At 44.6% G+C, this 21459-nt stretch overlaps 1 protein-coding gene across 5 annotated transcripts in view; it reads left to right on the top strand.

Moving 5' to 3' along the window:
* The window catches only part of Bcar3 (BCAR3 adaptor protein, NSP family member), a 133223-nt gene that overhangs the window by 74601 nt on the left and 37163 nt on the right, over positions 1-21459 (top strand). Inside the window, exon 1 of one of the 5 annotated variants that reach the window (XM_004841241.4) lies at positions 732-7029. The exons of 3 other annotated variants lie outside the window; for them this stretch is intronic. In XM_004841241.4, the coding sequence (XP_004841298.2) occupies positions 6946-7029 (84 nt within the window). In that variant the 5' untranslated portion in view covers positions 732-6945. Of the gene's footprint in view, positions 1-731; positions 7030-11648; positions 13365-21459 lie in introns of those variants that run through there. One more of the 5 variants, XM_087213143.1, reaches the window with a different exon arrangement.

Genomic DNA, 21459 nt, shown 5'->3' with positions numbered 1-21459 from the left:
TTGACAGCCTTTCTAGGTGGGGTGAGTTGACAGCTGTGGAAGAATGCAGTGGAACGCTGGTGGATTGCTACCATTAGGGGCTTGAGGTATAGGCAGAAGGCAGGGCTAAGGGGCACAGACAGTGTAGAGAAGGCAGCTCGGCAGAAGGCACAGTGTCCACGATACTGTGCCAGACATGGCTCTAGCTCTATTCTAGAAGTAGTTGATATCAGAAACCCAGTAATATGGCCAGTGAAGTATGGAGTCTGGCATATGGGTGATGGTTCTCTGGGAACTTTGAACACGAGAAGACTATCTGTTCCCAGGACAAGAATCTCCTAGCCTGGAGGGCTAGATAAAGAATTGGAGGAGGAGCATCTGACAGGGAATCTGTCAGGATGTAGGCTGACATCTAGGTCTGCAGCCAACTTGGCACAGGGGCAATTGCAAAGAAGGGGTGCCACCCAGACTACATGGAGGGAGCACCCACAGGATTCCCTTGGACAGAGAGAGATACAAGAGGAGCAGCAGTTGTGGATGGACTGAGGAGCCCCACCCCACCCTAGGCCATGTGGGCAGATGCTGTGGATATGCATTCTGCATATTAGCACAAACAGCTCCTAAAATGACGAAGACTCGGCACTACAAGATCATGTGATACATCTGAGCAAGTTTGATTAAACCCATATGGGTAATTTTAATATATAAGTTTTTAATTTAAGGGCTGAAGTATATTTTAAGGCTACAAACTCTTAAACATCTCATTAATCCCTGGTTTTAAAGATTTGAGAGTCTCCTCACCAGCTGCAGCCAGTCAGCAGCTCAGGGGGTGGGTGACTACACCTTGAGGATATTGGTCCTGTAGACCAGTACGAGCAACAGGGGAGAAGGGGTTCGATGGCTCTTCCTTCCAAGGGCCAGGAAGCTCATGTTTGCTGAGTGTTAGGTGTCGGGCTCAGCATGTATTCTCTCTCTTGATGCCCACAATATCCTGGTAAATTTGGGGAGGAACCTAAGGCTTAGGGAGGATAAATAATTTCCCCAAGTCACCTAGCTAGCTAGTGGTGGAATGAAGATTCAAACCCACCTTAATACTCCCTCTACCATCCTACCTCTAGGGTATACTCCAAAGCCACTTTAGAGACATGCAGTTATCCGTCTCATAGTTCAGTTTTGGAAGATGCCAAGTTGCAGAAGTGCTCATGAGAGGGAGAACGAGTAGCACTGGAGATGAGCAAGAGCATAGCTGCTCTGGCTGGTATGGCTCCTCAGCCCATCCACAGCACTGTGCACAGGAGATACCTCTGCAGAGCTTCTGTGGTCATTGCCTATCAGCTGCTTTTATAGCTCACACTTACCAAAAGTGGGCACCTGCCTTGCAAGGACAAAGTCCTGAGTTCGATCCCTGGTACCAAAAAAAAAAAAAAAAGTGGGAGGAAGGGAAAGCACAAAGTGTACAGCAGAGAAAGCCTAGGAGCTGAGATGACAGAGAAATAAAGATAGCTCTGGGGATGAAGCCTACAAAGTAAGTGTGGTGAATTATCTTGGATGGGTCAGACTCCAAGGGATGTACAGATGGGCTTCAGGGGAGGTAGGAATCCCCTGAAATTTTATGAATTGCATTATTCTATGCCTTTTTCTCTGGAAAGGTGGTCCATAGCTTTCTGCTCATAGAGTGCTGAGTCTGCTGTTTGAGAAGATGGGGTTATGTCCTGGATGTTTTCTTTTATTTTTACCTTAATGCTAAAATCCAGAAAATTTAGTTTGTATAATAGAGGATTTCTGAGGTAATTCCAGGAAATAGGTGGTAGTGGTGGAGGAGTATATGGGGTAGAATTGTATGTGTTAATGTAAGAAAGCAAAATCAGGGTTGGATACCTCATTTTTCTTCACATCATTTGGTGATACAGTTTTAGTAGCTACCTACTTAGAGAAACAGAAATTTGTAGCAGGAGAGGTGAAGGACATGAAGCCCAGGAGAGAGAAATCTGTGTGTGAAGACTGTACTTAGTCTCTTTGTGTGCTGGGCAGATCGATACTGCTTCCGGACAGAGACTGTTTAGTAGCTATATTCTTCCATCCCCTTGAGGAATCTGGGGCAACCATCAGACGAGATGTGTGCAGCGGACACTCCTAATGCATTGCCTATGCTCAGCAGGGGAAGTGACCATCTTGTCTGCAGCAAGATCCAAAGTGGCCCAAGAGCTCAGCCAGTGTTGCTAGCCCTCCTGTCCACCAAGTCCAGTTTGCAGTCTCACTTGGATCAGAAACAAATTGCATTTGCATATAGGAAAATGTGTTGAACTGTCTTTGGCAGCTTCTGCGTCTCCATCTGGCTTGAAGAGGAGGTGGCCTCTTTCCCAGAGTCCTCCTGTTCTCCTTTCTCAATGGAGTCCCAGCTCTGTTCTTGCAGGCCCTGTGACTCTTTGTATGAAAGTGTGTCTGAGAGGCCCATGAGCTCCTTCTGTGTGTCTCCTGACCTATAAGGAGATATGATGTTCCTGCAAACCCATAATAGATTAAAAGGATGAGGGCTGGGGATATAGTTCACTGGTAGAGCACATGCCTAGCATGCGTGAAGCCCTGAGTTTCATCTCCAGTACTGCACACACATACACAAATCCTAGATTGAAAATGCTGAACCTATTGAAAATCATAGGTTCACATAGTCTGCCTTGAAATGTGCTCAGAACACTTACATCAGCCTATCACTCATTGGGCACAATCACAAAACCTATTTTATAAGCAAGTGTGGAATGTCTCACATAATTTATTGAGTACTGTACTGAAGGTGAAAAACAAAATGGTTGTTAGGTTCAATTTCAGGCAATCATGAAGTTAGGCACTGTGTTTGTTCAGAATCAGGCTCACGCAGGGCTGGTGTCTGAGGAAGCCTTGGAAAGAAAGGTTGCTGATAAACTTGGCTCTTCCAGCCCAGAGCTTCCTGGCCCTTGCCACAGGGCTCTTCAGGGAGCTGAGCCTATAGAGGGGATCCACACGGTGACATCACACTGCTGCCAGCCAGGCAAGGCCTCATTATCTTGCCCTTCTCCCTGGGCACCAGGAGAACCAGAGATGATTTTCTTGACCTCACTCTCTAGCTCATTAAAGATGCCTTGTTCACCAAGAGCCAGATTGCTGGAGCTTAATGGAAACAAAAAGCCAGAAAAGATTGGTCTTGTGTGCATGTGTGTGAAGAATCTCAGTGTTTTGTGTGTGTGTGTGTGTGTGTGTGTGTGTGTGTGAAGAATCTTGAAAGAGTACATGTGTGTGAGAGAATCTCAGAGTTGAGTGTGAAGAATCTCAGTGTTGAGTGTGTATGTATATGTGTGAGAAGAATCTATTAAGAGAGATGTGTGTATGAGAGAGAGACAGAGACAGACAGGCAGACAGACAGAGTCTGAGTTCAGTGTATGAAGAGTCGCAGTGCTGCCGTGTGAAGCTGCTGTTCTGCTTACCAGGGCTGCTGTACGCCCCCCTTATGTTGAGGCTGTCACTGTTGCAGGGATGACCTTGGCCTTGTAGCCTTCAGCCAGTACCCTCCAGCTCACTGACTATGGCAGTGTCATTGTCCATGAGACGGCTTGACAGTGGCCGAGAGTGCCTCTGTGTAAGGCTCAATATCATGATTCTTGGGTGGCTTTGGAGAAGGATGGGGCCGCAGGTAGCCTGCCTTCTCAGGTGCTATAACAGTAAGAAGCAGGCAGCTGTGGCATGTCTTTCCCCTGTGTGCTGGGAGAGAGGGGTCTATCACCCTGCAAGCCTGATCTAATGGAGGCTGGACTCTTTCAGAAAGGATTCCACACTCTCTCATCCCCCTGAGCCCAATGCTGCTGCCAACAGAAAGCATGTGTCTGTTGAATATGGCTGGCAGTCAGCTCTTGTTTCCATGGTTACTGAATAAGGCAGGTTCTTGTTAGAGCTATGCCAGGAAAAACCAGCATTGAGGACAGTGCTTGAGCAGAAGCCTTCCCTTGGCCTGCTTAGTATTCTTTCCAGATGGTGTATGAAGGGGGCAACATTTGACCTGAGATAATGGGGTTTGCCTCCGAGGGTCTAGCTGGCTGGCTGCTCAGCCCTGGCTTTACCACCTTACAGCTGTTTCCCTTAGTGCAAAGAAGCAAACCTCCCAGGTACCCAGAGGGGGTCACTCAGGAGCATCCCAGGAACTCTGCAGCCCTCAGGTCCCCTCCCTAGCTCCTCAGTCCCTGGGATTCCATCAGAGACAGCCTCCTCTGTCCCCCAGAAAGGCATGGTGTTTACAAAACCTCAAATCCAAACTGGCTCTAAATCCCATGTCCCAAATAATCAGAGCACCTTGCTGCCTGTGTCACAGCATATTCATGTGGCTGCATGAATAACAGCTTTAATTGTAAAATCCCTTATCCGTGTTTCTTTGTGATCTGTCACCCTGCTCTGACATCGAGGTTCTGAGTCCCTCCCTGGTCCTTTGTTCTCTGCAGAGTCACACACCATTCTGGTCCTGTTTCTTTGTAACTAGAATAGAGTAATCATTGTGGGGAGAATGTTGGGGAATTGATCACTGTGAATAAGAGACTTAAAAGCATAACAAGTCAGTGAAGGGCACTTTGGGAATTCATCCAATTAACATCTTTAGTTGCAATAATACACTATTTTAGTCTCTCTGCTTGGCTATGTTGGAAAAAAATTAGACCTTTTGAATATTGCTTCAGAAATTATTTTTGATTTGGAACAAAAATAAAACCTGCTTAGGAAAGTTACCTAATAAGGTTAGCATATTCATTAATCCTGTGGAACAAATCCTTTGGGCATTTTGGAGACATGTCTTAGGGTAAACAGGGAAAGCCTCAGGTATCATTGACCTGAATGTCTTCTGTTTTGCTTTCACTCTGCTCTGGAGGACTTGATTACATAATTCTATGTAATTTATGTGCCTGTGTTATTTGCATATTTACTTTCAGGAAGACATTTTCTGAATTGAGGAAAGTTTTCAGAATTCAGAGGCTCCTGGCTAATCTCACTGAATTTCTGTGCAGAATTTAAGAAGCTATTTCCTTCTCTTTTCCTGGCCCTAGAATGGTGCTTTTCCAGCTCCTTTGGTAGGTTTTTTAGCTCATAGGATCTTGTTGTTTCCTGCCAGAGGGACTTGCAGGTGATAGCTGGGCTCCTTCCCTGGTGGCCATTGGCCCCAATGATGAGTCATCCCTCTCTTGGGGCTTAGCCTTTTGAGCCCCATCTGATAGAAATGAAGGCAAACAGAAAATGCTTCTTACCGTTACAGTACACAGACCTTGAAGGACAGTGTGACCTACCACCTGGGCAACGCCAAAGGCTCATCCAGCTCAGAAACCCATTTGAAGCTGCCACCTCTAAAGCTTGCTTTGGGTTCTCAAGTGGACCTCACAGGGCCCAGGAGTTCCCGAGACAGCAAACCCAACCTCCAAAGAGGAGTGACGAAAGAGCCAGCTGAAGGAGTTGAAGGGCAGTCAGCTCCCCTGGTTGTTCCCATGGTCACCGACTGTCCACAGCTCCATGCCCATCTTTATTAGGGCGTCTGTATTCACTGAGTCAGTCAGTGGGTGTGAGGCCTGTGGCTCTCCAGTCCCTCATTTCAAGCACAGGAGTGTTCATCGGGCACTGAACAAACAATTCCCTGTCTTCATAGGCAGACTTGACCTAGTCCAAAGGCCAAGCCCTCCTGAGGATTTGACAGTAATTCCATTGAATATTTCTCATACCTCTCATGCCTCATCTGGTGTTGTTCTTTTCTGAGTAGATTCTGTTTCTTTCTCGTTACAAGTTTCTGCCTGCATGAAGTTTTAGGAAGCTTCAGGACACATTCCATTTATGAAAGTTAGTTCCTGAGTGGTAGGAGAGAAAGAAGAGCTACAGGCAGACACCTGGCTTTGATTTTAAAACAAAATGAAATAAAACAAAAAACAACCAGAAGAGATGAGCGTCCACTATAACTAGAATGAAAGCAGAAAGGCAGTTACTTTCCTCTAAAGGTGTTTTGAGGCTCCTCCTAATGGGGTAAAGGCCTCTCTCCAGAGGGAAGTCCGGGAAGCCTGCTTGGTTTGTGTGCTGGATATAGGTTAGGCAGAATGGGGATTTAGAATGAAGATGGTAATTAAAGTGCTGAGCAGGACAGAGGGGAGTAGGACAAACAGTAGGGTCAGAAGGGAGCACACAGTCCCAATCCTCCTGCCAGGCTGCATGTCCAGGTGGGGAAGGCATAGGGCGCTCAGGGTGTTTGCTGACAGACTTGCTAATTAAACACCAAAAGGCAATATTGCTTTGCCAGTAGTGATGACTGTGCCAGCATTATCAGCTGTAAACTGACTGTCAGAAATGTCATAATTAAAAATAAACAGCTCTGGAGGTAGGCATGGGGATGGGTTTCTTAGGACTTCTAGGATTGCCCCCTGGGAGAAAATCACACCCTGGTCACTTTTAGGCCACTGCCTTTTCAAAGGAGCCTCTTGTCTTATAATAAGGTCTTTGATATGTACAAGTTGCTCTGCTTCCTTAAACCCCTAGGTGCTAGGGTGACAAGCAAAAAGACAAAGCTACAAGAAGTGGATTGCATGGTGCAGTTCAGCCCTGAGAAATGGATGGCTGCCGGGGGTTGGGGGTGTAATGATTTCTGCCAGGCCTTCCAATTAAGGGACAGCTAAAGCCCAAGGCCTCTTCTAAAAGGGGTTAGAATTTCATCAGAAGGCAAGTCCGGTCACATGAGAATTTCTGGCACTGCGTGCATGGCAGGCTGGACACCAGCGTGCCAGAAATGAGCAAGTGGATCGTATTGGCTTTAGCAGAGGGGAAAAGTCCCAGACTGGCCTGGGAGAAGGAGCCGACTCATTCCCCCAGCTGCCGGTTGCGAACAGGAGCAGCACAGCTGCTGTGGGACCAGGCTCTACTGTCCGATGCCCCTTTCTTCTAACCTAAGGAAGCCAAGTGGTGCCCAGGACTGAAGACTGAAAGATGCCTAAGGAATGCAATGCTTTCCACACCCTCTCAGCAGCTCTATGCTGCTTTTATCACCGCAAGTCTTTCATTGGAGTCAAGGTAGGTGTGGTTTGGAGATTTAGTGCATCTGTAATTCTTTGTGGGGCCCAGGAAGCATTTGTTTTCTAAAGGGCACTAGAAAAAGTTTGCAGCTTGCTGGCTGTAAAAACGGAGGTGCTGTCTTTGATGGCGGGATCTTCATAAGCCCCTTGTGGCATGAACCTCCCCGGAAGCAGGATCTAGCGCCACAGAAAAGAGCTCCTTGTGTGTGTTTTGAGATGAAGCTCTGTTGTTCAGGACACTTCATTCTCCTCAGGCTGAAATTATGTACTCAAGTAGTTCAATAAGACAGCTATTTTTCTTTCTCTGACTCTCTTTCCACATTCATAATAAATGTGAGGTGGCTGAGTCCCTTTCTCTGCTTAACTGGATGATCCATTATAGGTCAATATCATATATAATGTACAGCAGCCATAAAATATCTCCTTTCCAATTGTAGCCAACTTCCAAAACATTTCAGGGTTCACAAATGTCCTTTTCTTTACTGTTTACATTTTAACCTTTGTTACAAGACATGGGTGTCACCTGCTTTGCATAATATGTCAATATACTATTTTGGTGAGACTATTCAGAGAACCTCATTTGACTAATTTAAGACAAGGCCTGTGTTCTATGTTCCTTTCCTGTGACACACTAAGAATTAAGATTAGCATAGGCGTTCATTGATTTTGTTGGAGTTTGTCTGCCTCAAAAAAATCCTGCTGGCACTAGTGTGATTTGGGACCTCATTTATTCCTGGGAAACAGGAGTCTAAAAGCTCTCAAGGAATTCTCCCACACTGAAGCAGCACTGTCCCTCCTGAGGGACTGAAAAGATATAATAAGGTTTTGATATTTTGCTTTTTCTCAATAATGCTTTAAAAAAAAACCTCAAGAAAATTACCTTTTACGGGGAGAAAGACCTGTCTGGAAAAATACACACTGAATAAGAACAGGGAAGAATACTTCTGATTTTGCTGCCTGATGAGAATGTTCATAGTGGCTTTTCAACCCTTCAGCAAAGTTCATTTTTTTGTCTTTTTGTCAAGAAATTTGGAGGAGGATGACATTTAACATTGCCAAGTCTCCCTGACTTCAGAGCCCCTGTCATCCTGGAGCCCAGCAAGGTGACATGAGGATCTTGTGGTTTTGAACCTAAATATGGATTGTTCTAGCGTAGATCTTTGGGGCAGATGACATCATGCCATTAACAGTATTTTAGAGCTGTCAAAGATAGACTGGGAGGTCCCAAAGGGAATCATGCACTTCAGGGATTGGCAGTAGGTTCTTCTTCTAATAGAAATCCTTCCATAAGCCAACTTCTGCTAATTCAGAAAAGTACAGCTCAGCATTTGGTATATGAGGGATCAGCCCATAAATATCTGGGTCTGAGTAATAAGATTCTATTTGGATACCCCTGCTCATCCGCAGTGATCCCCCCCCCCCAGGCCCGGGCAGAAATGGGCACATAATATATGAGGTTAATCTAATCAGCTGTCCTTGAGTTTATACCTTCTCTGCCTACCTACCATGGCCACTCCTGGTGGATGAAAGTTGATAGAAATGCTGTTTCCTCTCAGCTTCCCATCCAAATCCCAGTTTGCTGAAGTCTTCTTAACACAGAGAGTGACCCAGACCTGCTCACTCCCCACAAAGTGGATCCCTCAGTCCCATGTTAGGGTTTCCTAACTATACTCTCTAGATGAGTTTCCCTGTTCTGTTTTGCTTAATTACCTGGGAAGGAAATCTGCTGCTTAATCCTTCATTCTGCCAATGTTGCCCCAAAGATAATACCAAATCATTTTATTGACTCTCACTTTAATTAGGGGTTTCAGGCCTTGCTGTTCATAATTAGTTTCCATTGCAATTAGACTTTCAAAATTAAATTGGGATTGATTGCCTTATAACAAAGTGGAAATAAAGCTCCAATTCTTGACCATGTATGCTACTTCTCTTGGCATGTATTTCTCATACAAGAATAACACTTCAGTAGCCATGGTAACTTTCCATTTGGTCTAATCCATATCATCTCTGGAGAAAGTAGGTTGTTATTAATAGAGTTTGTTGTATGGGAAGAAAACTAAAAATATAAAAGCTCCTTCGTTATATAGGAGACCAATCACACTGGTACTCTCAGGGAATAAGATCTTATTTGCAGAGGTCTTGGAGAATTTAGGATATATTTAGGAGCTTCATGTGAACTTGTATTCTCTGGGAAGGAATTAAATGAAAGGCCAAAAAATGGAGAGAAGGACAAGCAATGTGCATACATTGTTTGTGCTCACATATGATATATTCCAGCCATGCTGAGGGTCATGATTTAACATCCCAAAGGGAGTCATCTCGTAAAAGACCAGTGAATCTTTTGTTGGGGAGAGGGGAAAGGAAGTATATTTCGCTTAAGTTCAATGGAAAGAAGTTTGTAATGAAGACTTTCCAAATCTGTGACACCCAAATTCAAAAGTCCCTGAATGGTGAATGTAGCCCCACCCACAGGTAGGCACTCAGGTGGGATGAGCTTGGGCATAGGGGTAAGATGATAAATTACAATTGGGGCATGGTCCCTACCTTCAAAGGACTTACAGCACAGTTGATCATAGTATCATTTCAGTACATTTGCAGAAGGCTTCCCAGTGTCTGAGTTCTTTTGTGTATTGTTTCACTGAAATCTCAAAATAAGTTCTGAGTTGAACAGAGCAATAGTTTACCATTTCCACAGAGGAGAAACTAAGACTCAGAGGAACAACCTCCCCAGAATCATTTAGTGGAAAGCTAGGGGTAGAGATCAGATTTTTCTGGTCCTGAGCCTAGTATTCTTTATCCTATACCATATCAAGATAATTGAAATCTAAAACAAGATGCTATTGTATATATTAGTACTTCATTTTGCAGTTCTGTTGGGAGAGAATAGTATGAGCCTCAGTTTCTAGGAGAGACTTCAGGGAGGATGGAGGACTGGTTTTTGGAGATTAGGTGGCTCTGTAAATGTTGTTGGTGCTGCTGCTTTTCTTCCCCCTCCCCTTCTTCTTCCTCCCTCTCTTGCTCCCTCTTCTTTTTTCCCTTCTTCACCAGAATTTGGAGGGATGATGAAGATAGGATGGAAAAGACATTCCAGGCCCAATAGGTCAGAGATAGAAAAGATACTGGCATTGACAGAAACACTGAGAGCCAGTTCTGGTCAGAGAAAAAGGTTCTCAGTGGATGACATGATCAGAAAAGTAGTGAAGGTTAGGAATAATCCCACCTGCCGGGCCCTGCCAAGGAGTTCACAAAGATTTGGGGCAGATTTCCACATGGACTTTCCTCCTGTATGCACCCTCAGTTCAGCTCAGCAGTCATTGCCTTCGTTTGGTACCTTGTATGTGTCTGGTCTCTGCCAGAAGCTGGGACCCCGTAGGTAAGACCCAGTCTTGGTATTAGGGGACATTTTTGTCCAGCTGGGGAGATCTGCTACAGTTCTTAGTGGGCATCATACAGATATTTATCAACCAACTGAAAGGAGGCATCATTTATCAGTAACTCAGTGGTGTTCTCTGTCTCCCCAGAGGCCAGGCCTGGCATATCCTGACTAGAACGGGGAGGAGCAGGGGAGGCCTCTTGGGGAAGGCAGGGCCTCTGCTAGGGCTAGGAGAATTAGTAGTAGTTCTAATTAATACTACTATAAAAGTGTAGAGAAATAAGACAGCCAGGTGTGTGCAGGGCGCAGCTAGTAGCAGGACCATAATTAGCTCTCTGCCAAGCTATGGAAGGGATTTGGTAAGAAGCATAATAGATCATGTTTTGGCAGTGGGCAGTGGGACCCCAGCTCTTCTGGCCCCTTCTGTCTCTGATTGATTGATGTTTATCAGCCAAGGAAAAAGGAGCTGAAACATGCCATCTTATCATGCTCTTGAGGAAGGTCCTTGTTGGGGGAACCTAAGGGCTGAGAATTACCTTCCAAGTGGAGGAGAGTTGCCTTTCTGAAAGAGCGTAGAGAGGTTGGGGAATGCAGTACATGGGTAAGCAGATGAGTGTCAGCCAATAGGTCATTAAGTCCAGAGGCAGTGGTCTTGTCCACTCATGGTTAGAAGGTGGTGAGTTGTAGGCACAGACGTTCCCATGCTTAGATCCGACTGTCTTTGCAGCCACAAGGTGTTGCTATATAGTGGGAAGATCTTAAATCATGTTGTTGTGTTTCATTTAAATTTAAATCATTTTCCTTTGCCAGCCTCCAAAAAGTATTGGAGCCCCTCTGAATCCACAGCACAGCCTGATGTGTCACACTGCCATCACTAGAGTGCTGGATCCCTGGCATTTGGTTTCATTTGAAACTGCATTTCTCTGGTGGAGAGTATGGTAGAGAGAATGTCCCCTGGCTTCCCTGAGGCTGATCCTTTGGCCTGTTTTTGTGACAGCCAGGGGACCAGTGTGACACATCCTAGCACTGGTGATGGTCTGGCTGCTTTTGTAATGGGACAGATGCGCCATCGGCACAAGCTGTTCATGGTAGAAAAGCCATGTGGGAAGTGTCTTTCCAAGTGACTCATGCCCTCCTTGTGATGGCTGCTAGCTGCTCATTTATTTCTCCATCCCTTTAAGACAAGGGGCCAGGGTGCCCAGCACAGCTTTTCTTTTTAAGCTTTAAATTTTAAGCATTCCATTGGCATCCGGGAGCCGCCATGGGGATCTGGTGTCAGCATCAGAGGGACATGCCTGACAGAGGCTGTCCTCTTCCCCAAGAGACCCCAGAGCTTGGTTCCTGGCTGATGACTTGTTTCCATTAGAGTAGGAAGCAGAGGAGGTCTGGGAAAATCCTGTTAGTGGGTTCAGTACCCCTGAACTGCAGAGTTGGGCAGAGCCCCACATGGGGAGGACACCGAAGAGTTGGTGTGTGGGGACTCAGAGGTCTCTGCATCAGCTGGTGTGAGAGGTCAGGAGGACGCAGGACCCAGGCTCTGTGGCTGGGTTGCAAGATGCTATCAAGGACAGCTTGCAGACCTTCTAGGTGATAGGTTTTTGGGGTGTCCCAGTTGGGGAGCAAAGGGAGCGCCTCATGAAGTTGAACACCATAGTAGAAACCCTGACCTCAACTGGATTTTCAGGGCCTGTCTCAGCTCCAGGAGCTGCTGTTGCAATCTGACTTGTCACAAGAATGTTCCAACTTATTTTTCTAGCTTGAGAAAAAGCTATCATCAGACTTTTAGTTTATATGGACAAGAACTCTCCCCAGTGTCCACTTGTATGCTTTTATAAAAAGTTATGTGATGAGCTAAAATCCTGAATTCTCGGTAAGTAGGAGCAGTAGCTAGAAGAAGCCTGCACAGGAGAAAGTGTCTTGTTGAGGCTGAAGGGAAGAATGAAGGGGTGGCTAGGGAATAGAGCATGTGGGGCCTGTGTGCTTGGAACAAGTGGCCTTTTCCCTGCAGCCAGTGGAAGCCAATGAGCGGGGGTGCAGAGTAGGACAAAGGTTTGTTGGTTGGTTGGTCTCTGTGTGTGTAGGATGCATGTGTCGAGCATAAACAGCATCTCTTCTAACTCAAGCCCATGTCCTTAGCAGGGCCCCCACATGGCCCTGCTTGGTCCTGCTTGCCCTTGCTCAGCTCATTCCTAGTCTCCTTACTCTATATTCTCTTCAAGTCTTGTCCTTTTTAAGAAGATCTGGTTTCCTACTTCACAGCAGCAGTCAGTTACAATCTTTTCCATCCCCACCAGTGCCTTCACAAGCCACAGCTATTTGCATGGCCTCATCCCTCCAGCCCCCCAGGATGGAGTGGCCCTCTCCCTGACCCAGATCTGTCCTATCACCTGTGCTTGTGGCTGCCCCACTCCTCAACAGCTCCTCTCCTGAGATCTCTCCTCTCGCCATGGACCTTCAGTCTCTCCCTGTCTGCCAACACTTTTCCTCTTAGCTTTTGTCTTTCCCATCCTAAAAATAGTCTTTATTTCCATGTCTTTCTTCCTGGTCTCCATCTTCTCCCACCCAAAAGCTGCTGAAGGTAGTCTTCACTTCCTCACTCCCATTGGCCGCTCCCCCCTTTATTCCACCAGGGACTTCCATGTTGCCAAGTCCATTGGTCCTGCCCAATCCTGATTTTATTGGAACTCCCTGCTGCACTTGGCAGTGTTGCCTATTCCTTCTTGAGACTCTACTCTCTCAGCCTCAGGACACTGCCTGCTGCTTGTTCTCCTGAGTCCTTCCTGCCTGGTCCTACATTGTCTCTTTGGACTTCTCTTTCTAGTCTGCTTCTTAGAAGCCAGTTTCTCCAGCTCTCTTCTCATGCTGTTTTCCATCTCTTGGCTGGGAATTGAGACAAGATGCCCCAGTACACTGAGGATTCCCAGTCAGCCATCTTCACAGCACCTGGACCCTGTGGCCTGGTGAGTGACTCCATCCAGACAGCCTATCAGCACCCAGACTCTTCCATAAACCTACTCCCTCTCATATTTCTATATTGGATGGTACTGGTTCAGTCATCTTATTGGAATATTCGTGCCTTGCTCCCCTATCTGTGCTTCATATGTAATTGATTAGTAAGTTCTTCATGATACATCCTAAACATTGCTCTCACCTGTCTTCCTGTCTGTCTCTACCACCTCTGTATTAATTCAGGCCTCACCATCTCTTGCTTGGAATTCCTCACTAGCTTCCTAGCTGGTCATTTTGTCTCCTAAATCTTCATAGAAGACTGACATTTCTAGAGGTGGAATGGACTATGTCCTTAAGACACTGTATTCCCATATTTGAATACGTCTGATTGCCAGAAGGTCCCATCTTGTTCGAGTCCAAAATCTCTGCACCTTTAATACCTTGTTCTGTGGCTAAATGGGCATAATAGCCTTTCAGATGCACATTTGTCCATTCCAAATTGTGAGCAGTTCGACCCTGAGACCAAATTAGCTGGTATAAATGGACATCTAGAAATAGAATAGGAGGAATTCTGTATTCATTTTCCGTGGAGTTTAACCAGCAATCTTTGACATGTGGTCTGGGACAGTAGCGACTCAACGCTTCAGCTATTTCAGCACAGCCCTCCTGGTCCCTATGTTTTTATAACATCTCTGCTTATTTTTATATACTTTGGGAGGCTTGGATTCTAGGATTCAGTCAAACTCTAACTCCATAAGTCTGGGTGAAATCATAAAAATAGTAATATCTCTTGTGAAATATTCTCATGAGCTGTATAGCTCCCACCTACAGGGGGTAGACTCATGAGATGTGATTGTAGTGTGTCTTGTACCTCTAAATACAGTTCCTGGTAACAGCTAGCATGATGTTTGTGTTTTTTAAAATGCTCATTAAACAAGATATATGGATGTCAAGTGGTGTGAACTCCTCTGGGCGACATACGTCTTTGAAGGGATGTGTGAGTTGAATATGATAGAGTAAATACTTTGCCCAAAGCATCTTGTGATGAATCATGGAGTTTTATTGCAAGCCTACTATGTCCTTAGCACTGATATGATGTGATTTGTCCCAGAGCAGAATTCTAAGACAGTTGTTAGTCATGGTACTATTTTGGACGGAAAGAATTTGAAAGTCATTTATTCCACATCCCAGGCTGGAAGGTTCTCTGAATATTTGGCTTTTCCTCTCTGTGTTTGGCATATCTTATTTTTGCTTCCCATTAAATCTCCCAGTGTCTTTCAAGTGTGATGCCTTTTGTTGATTCAGTAGTGTCTTGTTCATTCAAAATACAATACAAAGTCTTTGAATTAGGTCGATTTTGATTTTCAGACATTCTTATTGAAAGGCAAGTAGGACATCTATTTAGCATTACCAAAATTTGCATTAAGATGTTGAATTAACAAAGTTAAATTACCATTGCTCAAAATTTGTGGCTTGGATCTCCTTGCTACCTGAACTCTGATCAGCTGATATTCAGACACTCTTATCAGAGTCTACCATAGCCAGAGTAGTCTGTTTTTTATTTCTCTGTAGATGTTGACAAAACACTACAATTACTGAATACAATGTCATCGCCAAACTCAGTGATTAATATTTCACTTACATTGTCTTGTTTAACCCATGTGCTAGTCCTGTGTGAGAGGGAAGTAGTGTTGGAAGTCACTCAAGCACATGGTTAAAGGAACCAAAGTGACTTAGAAGGGGTTTTCATAGGTCCAGCTTTTATTTGAAGCCTATTGTTTCACAGGTCTAATAAATGTTTAAGGGCCCCCCAGTGACCTGTGGCCTTCACATTAGATGTGGCACATTGAATTTATCACTGGAAGGAATCAGAATGCAGACCACCTGGGGTGACTTGGGTGTCTGTTTTTCTGCAAGCTGCTCCAGGAAGTCATCATCTAAATTTGATCTAGACCAAAGGTAGCCACTGGGGCTTTCATTGGATGGAGCAAGAGATTAACAAATGGCCTGTTGGAAGTCTCGTCGTGTTTCAGTTTATCAGTTAACAGAGAGAGGTGAGATTTCCCTTGGAGCTGAGCTCTGAGTGCCCGAGGGTAACTAATGCTTTGTCAAGAGGGTAAGAAACATAATGGACAAACCCTTGGGGGCTGTGTCAGGGTGGAGAGAGAGCTTAGAATGGCCCAATGCAGTGGGCAGTTTCTTTACCATGTAGTGGGGAAAAGCCACATTTTTTAGTCCTGGGTGTGCTGCATTCTGTGAAGTTTAAAATTTCCCCTCAGAGTTTTCAGACTGAGATCAGACTTCTTCCACGAGAAATGATTTTCTGTCCCTTGATGTTTCATTAAAATAAAACTGAGCTCCCAGGACAATAGCTTCCTTATCCAGCAGAGTAGAAACATGTGGAGCAGACTTTGCCCAGGGAATGAGTGGGGATAAAAGGTAACGGCAGTCTTAACATCAAAGGGAGCCGTAGGCTCCATCAGAGGGATTCTAATGTAATTAGTTTGGATGTAGGATTACATTACTGCTGCCTGCTTACAGGGTGCTGTGCTCTAAAACTCCAATCCACACAAATTACAATTAAATTAGTCTGCTTAGTCTGCACACACAGACAGCAGAATTTTAATGGGAATTTCCCAGAACCTTGATAAGCATGGAATTCCACAGATGTTCTCTTCATAATTTCTTCTCATGGTTTCTGGCCTCTTTTGATCAGTTTGATAAGGTTTAGTAATGAATAAAATGAAATCTCTTGGATTTGGACTCTCTGGGGGTTATGATTGTATTTTCTTGTCTGCACTTAGCTTTGATGACTTCTGTAATCATTTCATCTGTGAAAAAGAAAGTCACATATAGTAAGAAAATGGAGCATCTTAATTTAACAGCAAATTGCAAATCAATTTTTAGTGACACTAGAGTGAAAATCTGGTCTACAGTGTGGTAAGTTACACAGGTCTAATTATAAAATGGTGAAATGGCATCACAACCCATCTGCAGAGTCTTTGCAAAATATGAGATTCTAGGATTTGGAAAAGAGAAATTCTTATCATCATGGTACTTAACCATCAATATCAAGTTAATGGAAGTGTTTCTAAATGCTAAAACTTACCGAGATTTTTTTGGAATCTCTTTGCTACTCATACCTTCCTCAGAAGGAGCCAGAAAGGTTCATGGACCCCAGAAAAAATAGGAAACACTGGCGACTTCAGCAGTGTCACTTGTTGTTGACTGCTGTTTATTCCCTTCCAATGCCTTGTCTCCTCAGAGAGGCCAAAACCACTGCCAGGCATGAAGTCCTTTTACCACCTCATCTGTGCCTCCCTCAGATAATAGCTGGGGAGGCAGAGGGTTCAGGGGGAACAGAGTACATCCATAGATTTCATCAAAAGCACAGTGCTCCAGTGACTATCAAACTTCTGATTTACAGCCAATCTGTAGCTGTATATGGTTATGCACACCTGTAATCCCTACTCATGAGGCAGGAGGATGTTAAGTGTGAGACCAGCCAACAAGACCCTATCTCAGAATTTTTAAAAGCCTGGGGATGTAGCTCAGTGTCAAATCATTGCCTGGCATGTGCAAGGCCCAAGGGTCAATCCCCATATCTTAGTTACTTTTCTCATTGTTGATACAAAATACCCAACACCCAAAGTTAAAGGAGGAAAGGCTCACAGTTTGTAGAGATTTCATAGTTGGCTAGCTCCAAGGCAGGGTGGCATCACAGAGGAGAAATAGTTCATGGTGGGCAGAATGCAGCAAAGGAGCAAAGTATTGAAGCAGCAGCTAGGAATGACACCACCCCTCTTTCATTTCCTGTATTCTATCCGGGCTACATGCCCTTAGAGTGGGTAGCACTCACACCCAGGGTGGGCCTTCCCATTATCCATACCTAGAACTATGCCAAACCAGTCAGTGGACTAATTTAGTAATAACATACCCTTAATCCCAGCATCACACTCTACCTACAGCCACCTTCTAAAAGCCCCACCTATGACTGCATGAGGCTTTGGTGGGGATATCTAGACACAAGCTATAACATCCCAGTATTGCAAAACAAACAAACCAAAAATCATCTCCTAATTATTTCTCCAAAACTTCGGCCAATAGAGTGAAGTATGTGTGGGTTAGGAAGCTGGCTACAGAGCTGCTTTACTGAGCTTTAACGTAAGAATCTGAAGGAGCAGGCTCAGAGGCAAGGGCTCAGAGGTGTTCAACTGTCAAGAGCCCAATACCTAAACTGGGTGCAGTGGTGTGCGCCTATAACCCCAGCACTCTGGGAAGCTGAGGCAGAAAGATCCAAGTTTAAGCCCAGCCTGGGCAATTCAGTGAAACCCTGTATTAAATTTTAAAAAAATAAATAAAAAGGATTGGGAATGCTTAATGCAAAGGCCCTAATATCAAACCCAAGAACTGCCAAACAAAACAGAGCCCAACCTCTAGGAGGCAAAGAAGCCATGGGAACACGCTCAAGACCTCTTCCTACCTGCCCCTAGAGTGCCTTGTGTGAATTAGAGTAGGACACCCTTTTCTTCAGAGACTTTGTCACTATCTGCCAGGCAACTTGTAACCCGTGTGTGAATCTGCCATGGCCGGCTGTGACTGGCACCTCCTTAGATGCACCTCCACTGTGCTGTCTGCATCTTGGACCCCAGGCCATGCAGCTGTGCCCCATGGGCTAGAACAGGTAGAGAGGCCCAGTTGCCTATGCTCCCATTTGGCTTTGTGTCCAAATAGGGGATTTAAATTTTGTTTCTTTTTGTTTGTTTGTTTGTACTGGGGATCGAACTCTTAAATTTTGAATTTGATGTTTTTTCTCTTTGGAATTTAATTTACAATTAAAAATAAAGGCTTTGACTTTAATCAGTTATTAGCATAAGAAACTTTTTTGTAGTCTGCTCACCCCAGTAGGATTCATGATTCATCTCTTTCTTCATGTGTCTTTGGATTATAACATTTTTAGGCAAGCCACGAAGCCAGCTGTTGACCATAAAAGGTGAAAAGAATCAATGTGCTAATAGTTTCATTACAAGGATTTAGGTTTGCCACAAATGCCTTCCTTGTTCTTTCTGCTCTACTTCAGATTAAAATATCCAAGGGCTTGTGCTAAATGTTACTGGGCTTAAAACTTGTAGAGAACTAGACTTTTATTTTTTGGTTATGGGCAAGAATGGCAGAAGTGATTGGGAAATAACTGGCTTCATGATCAGCTTGGGCAGGTTTTCAATTGTAAAAATACCAATTAGGTCACTAAAATGTCTTTTAAGTGTACTTTGGAATTTGGTTATGAACTTGACCACTGCTTAACATTCAACAAAATGCAGGGATTCCAGGGTCCTGAGTTTCTGAATTCTCTGAAGAACTTCACTTTTACATGGATTTTTCTTGCTAGACGATCCTGGAGAGAGTGCTTTGAATTGCTTATCAAAGTGCACTTTAGGGAGGAGTTGATTTTTTCTTGATGTTTACACTGTTAGGGACAGTGATGACCCAGGTTTCATGTCACACAGGTCTTACCAAAGTTCAGTGGACTTAGGTGAGTGTCTGTCATTTTGGATTTCACATTGTGCCAGCTTGGGCCACCTGGTACAGCTCCCCACACAACCCAAAAGCTTTCTCACCTTGAGCTCAAAGACACAGGCTTCACTTAAAATTCAACCAACTTTATGTAATGATCAAGAATGGTAGTTTTGTTTTGATCGTAATTTCTGGATGAACTTCTAAAAAAGCCTGACCTGTGGAAGTGTTTGGTACAGCTTGATAAGAGGCCTGGACTATTGTGGATTTGACCCTTAACCTAAGGAGCTATCCTAAGGCTGAAGAAAGGAAGCTTTTGTTTGAGGGTCCTGCTAGCATTCTGGGTGCTGTGGCCCAGCACTTCTAACTGAAAAGACCGTCCAGACACTTGCTAGCTTATTAGCTTATACATTTTCCCGTTTCCCTCCTCTCTCTCTTCCTTCCTCCCTTCTTTTTTTCCAGGCATGTGTATACTTCCTTCTTTTTTCTACTTCAAATAAATTAATTTCCAGCTTTGATCATAAAATGAATGGATGACTAGGAAATCCTCTCTCCCTCTCCCAGTCTGTCTCTGTGTGTGTGTGTGTGTGTCTGTCTCTCTCTCTCTGAGGGTTGAACTTCACACTGAACTATATCCCCAGCCCTTTGTTATGTTTTCTTTTGAGACAGGGTCTCACTGAGTCACCAACCAGGCTGCATTCACCTGCCTCAGCCTCCCAGAGTGCTGGGGCTACAGGCATGTGCCACCACACCCAGCTTCAATTTTTTTAGTTCATTTAAAAAAATGTATCAGCAACTAAGTGTTTGAGGCCCTGAAAGAGGCATAATCTAGGTAAAAAGAACTCGCACTTTGTGCTAATCTCATATCTTTCTTATACCCTCATGCTGGCCTCTGCTGCCTTGTATCTGTAGATATGAGTTACCTGGAGCCAACTGCACATGCTTACAAAAAAGGATGTATACAAAGTACTTGCCACCAAGTGAAAGTATGCCTTTCTACAAATGACCAGCTTCATCCTGAATAGATAGAACCATTTACTGCTACTTAAAACCTCAAGAATTCTTGGCTTTGAACTGAGATAAACAGAATAAATAAATTTGTCTCCTAAAGAGAGATGGACTATTTCAATGGCTGTTGTTTTTACTTCATTAAAACTAGTTTTTCAAAGGCCAGATAAGATTTTCTGATACATTCTACACATCTTTTTTGAAAATGTTTTTTGTGAAGTAGAACTTTCTATATTTGTTACTAAGAGTTATCTTGGAAAGAAAGTTCAACTTCTGCATTGTTCCAAGTGGCTATCATGTGCAGTTACAGAGCTGGAGACTCTGTGTGCATTAGGTCAGGTAGTCTTGTGAGGTAGAAATTATTACTTGCTCAGTGCATACAGAAACAAGCTCAGAGAAATCTAGAAATGTGCCCAGGGTCACATGTTCTTGATCTAACTCCAGATTTTCTTCTCTGGACTCAGTGACAAGGAAATTAACAAATGGAAGGCGAGCTGTGTTTCCAGTTTGTTTACTGAGTACCTGCTGTGTACCAGGTATCGGGCTAGGCTCTGGGATCCAAAAGCAAATGAGCCCTGGCCTTTGTCCTCAATGAGCTGACTGCCTGAAGACCCCTTCCATCTATGGCTTACAATCCTTTAGTGAACTGTCAATGAAATCAAGCTCATTTAGCTTCCTTGCCTAGCTCCCCATCTCCTTCTACAGCTGTGTTAGTGTTCTGCTGGACCACACCACAAGGGCATGGAGGAGGGCTGTAAGGGACAGTGTGTTCAGAGAGCCGTGGAAAGTCTCTGTAACAGTGGGCCCTGCATCAAGACATGATGACAAGTTAGTCTGGGCCAGGTGGAAAAGGGCATTTCCAGTCTTGTGAAGGAGGCTTTGGGTTTTACCTGTGGGTGACTGTGAGCCCTTGGGGACATAGCCATTATTTCCCCAGGTCATAGCAGCCCTTAGACCAAAGTAAAGTTCTGAAAACCTTGATGCCCCAAATTTATGGACTTGTAGACCCCACCCATCTCCTTATCATTTAAGTCTCTACCAGGCATCCCTGGGGCCCATGGCGACCGCTCTTGTTGGAGTGCACAGCCCTCTCGTGGTCTGGGCCTCCTAGCAAATTCGGAGTTGAATCTGCTGTATATGCAGGTTTGGTGTATGACAAGGCTGTGGTTCAGCTCACTTGGGCTGTAAGGAGCATGTTTAAAGCTCCAGGATCACCGGGCATGGTGGCACGAGCCTGTAATCCTAGCACTTTGGGAGGCAAAGGCAGGAGGATCACAAGTTTGAGCCCAATGTGGGCAATTTAGCAATTCAGTGAGACCCTGTCTCAAAATTTAAAATTAAAAAAGAACTAGAGATGTAGCACAGTATGAAGCCCCTGGGTTCACTCTCCAGTACTGCAAAATAAAACAAGACAAACAAAAAACCCCAAGGATCTAGGGGGACAGGGGAGGATGGGGGTTGTGTCTCTCTTTCCCCGTGAACCAGGTCTGAGGCCCGAAGAAAGTAAAAGCTATACATTGACAGTCTATTGGGTTGGGTGGGAGTGTGGGGTACTAAAAGAGATTCTGGATTTCATGCCAGCCT

This window comes from Heterocephalus glaber, unplaced genomic scaffold, assembly GCF_053883595.1.
Source record: "Heterocephalus glaber isolate CG9 unplaced genomic scaffold, H.glaber_assembly_v1.0 deba00001442, whole genome shotgun sequence".
NCBI classification, from domain to species: domain Eukaryota; kingdom Metazoa; phylum Chordata; class Mammalia; order Rodentia; family Bathyergidae; genus Heterocephalus; species Heterocephalus glaber.
The sequence above is the reverse complement of the archived record's forward strand: the minus strand, read 5'-3'. Positions and strand labels throughout refer to the sequence as shown.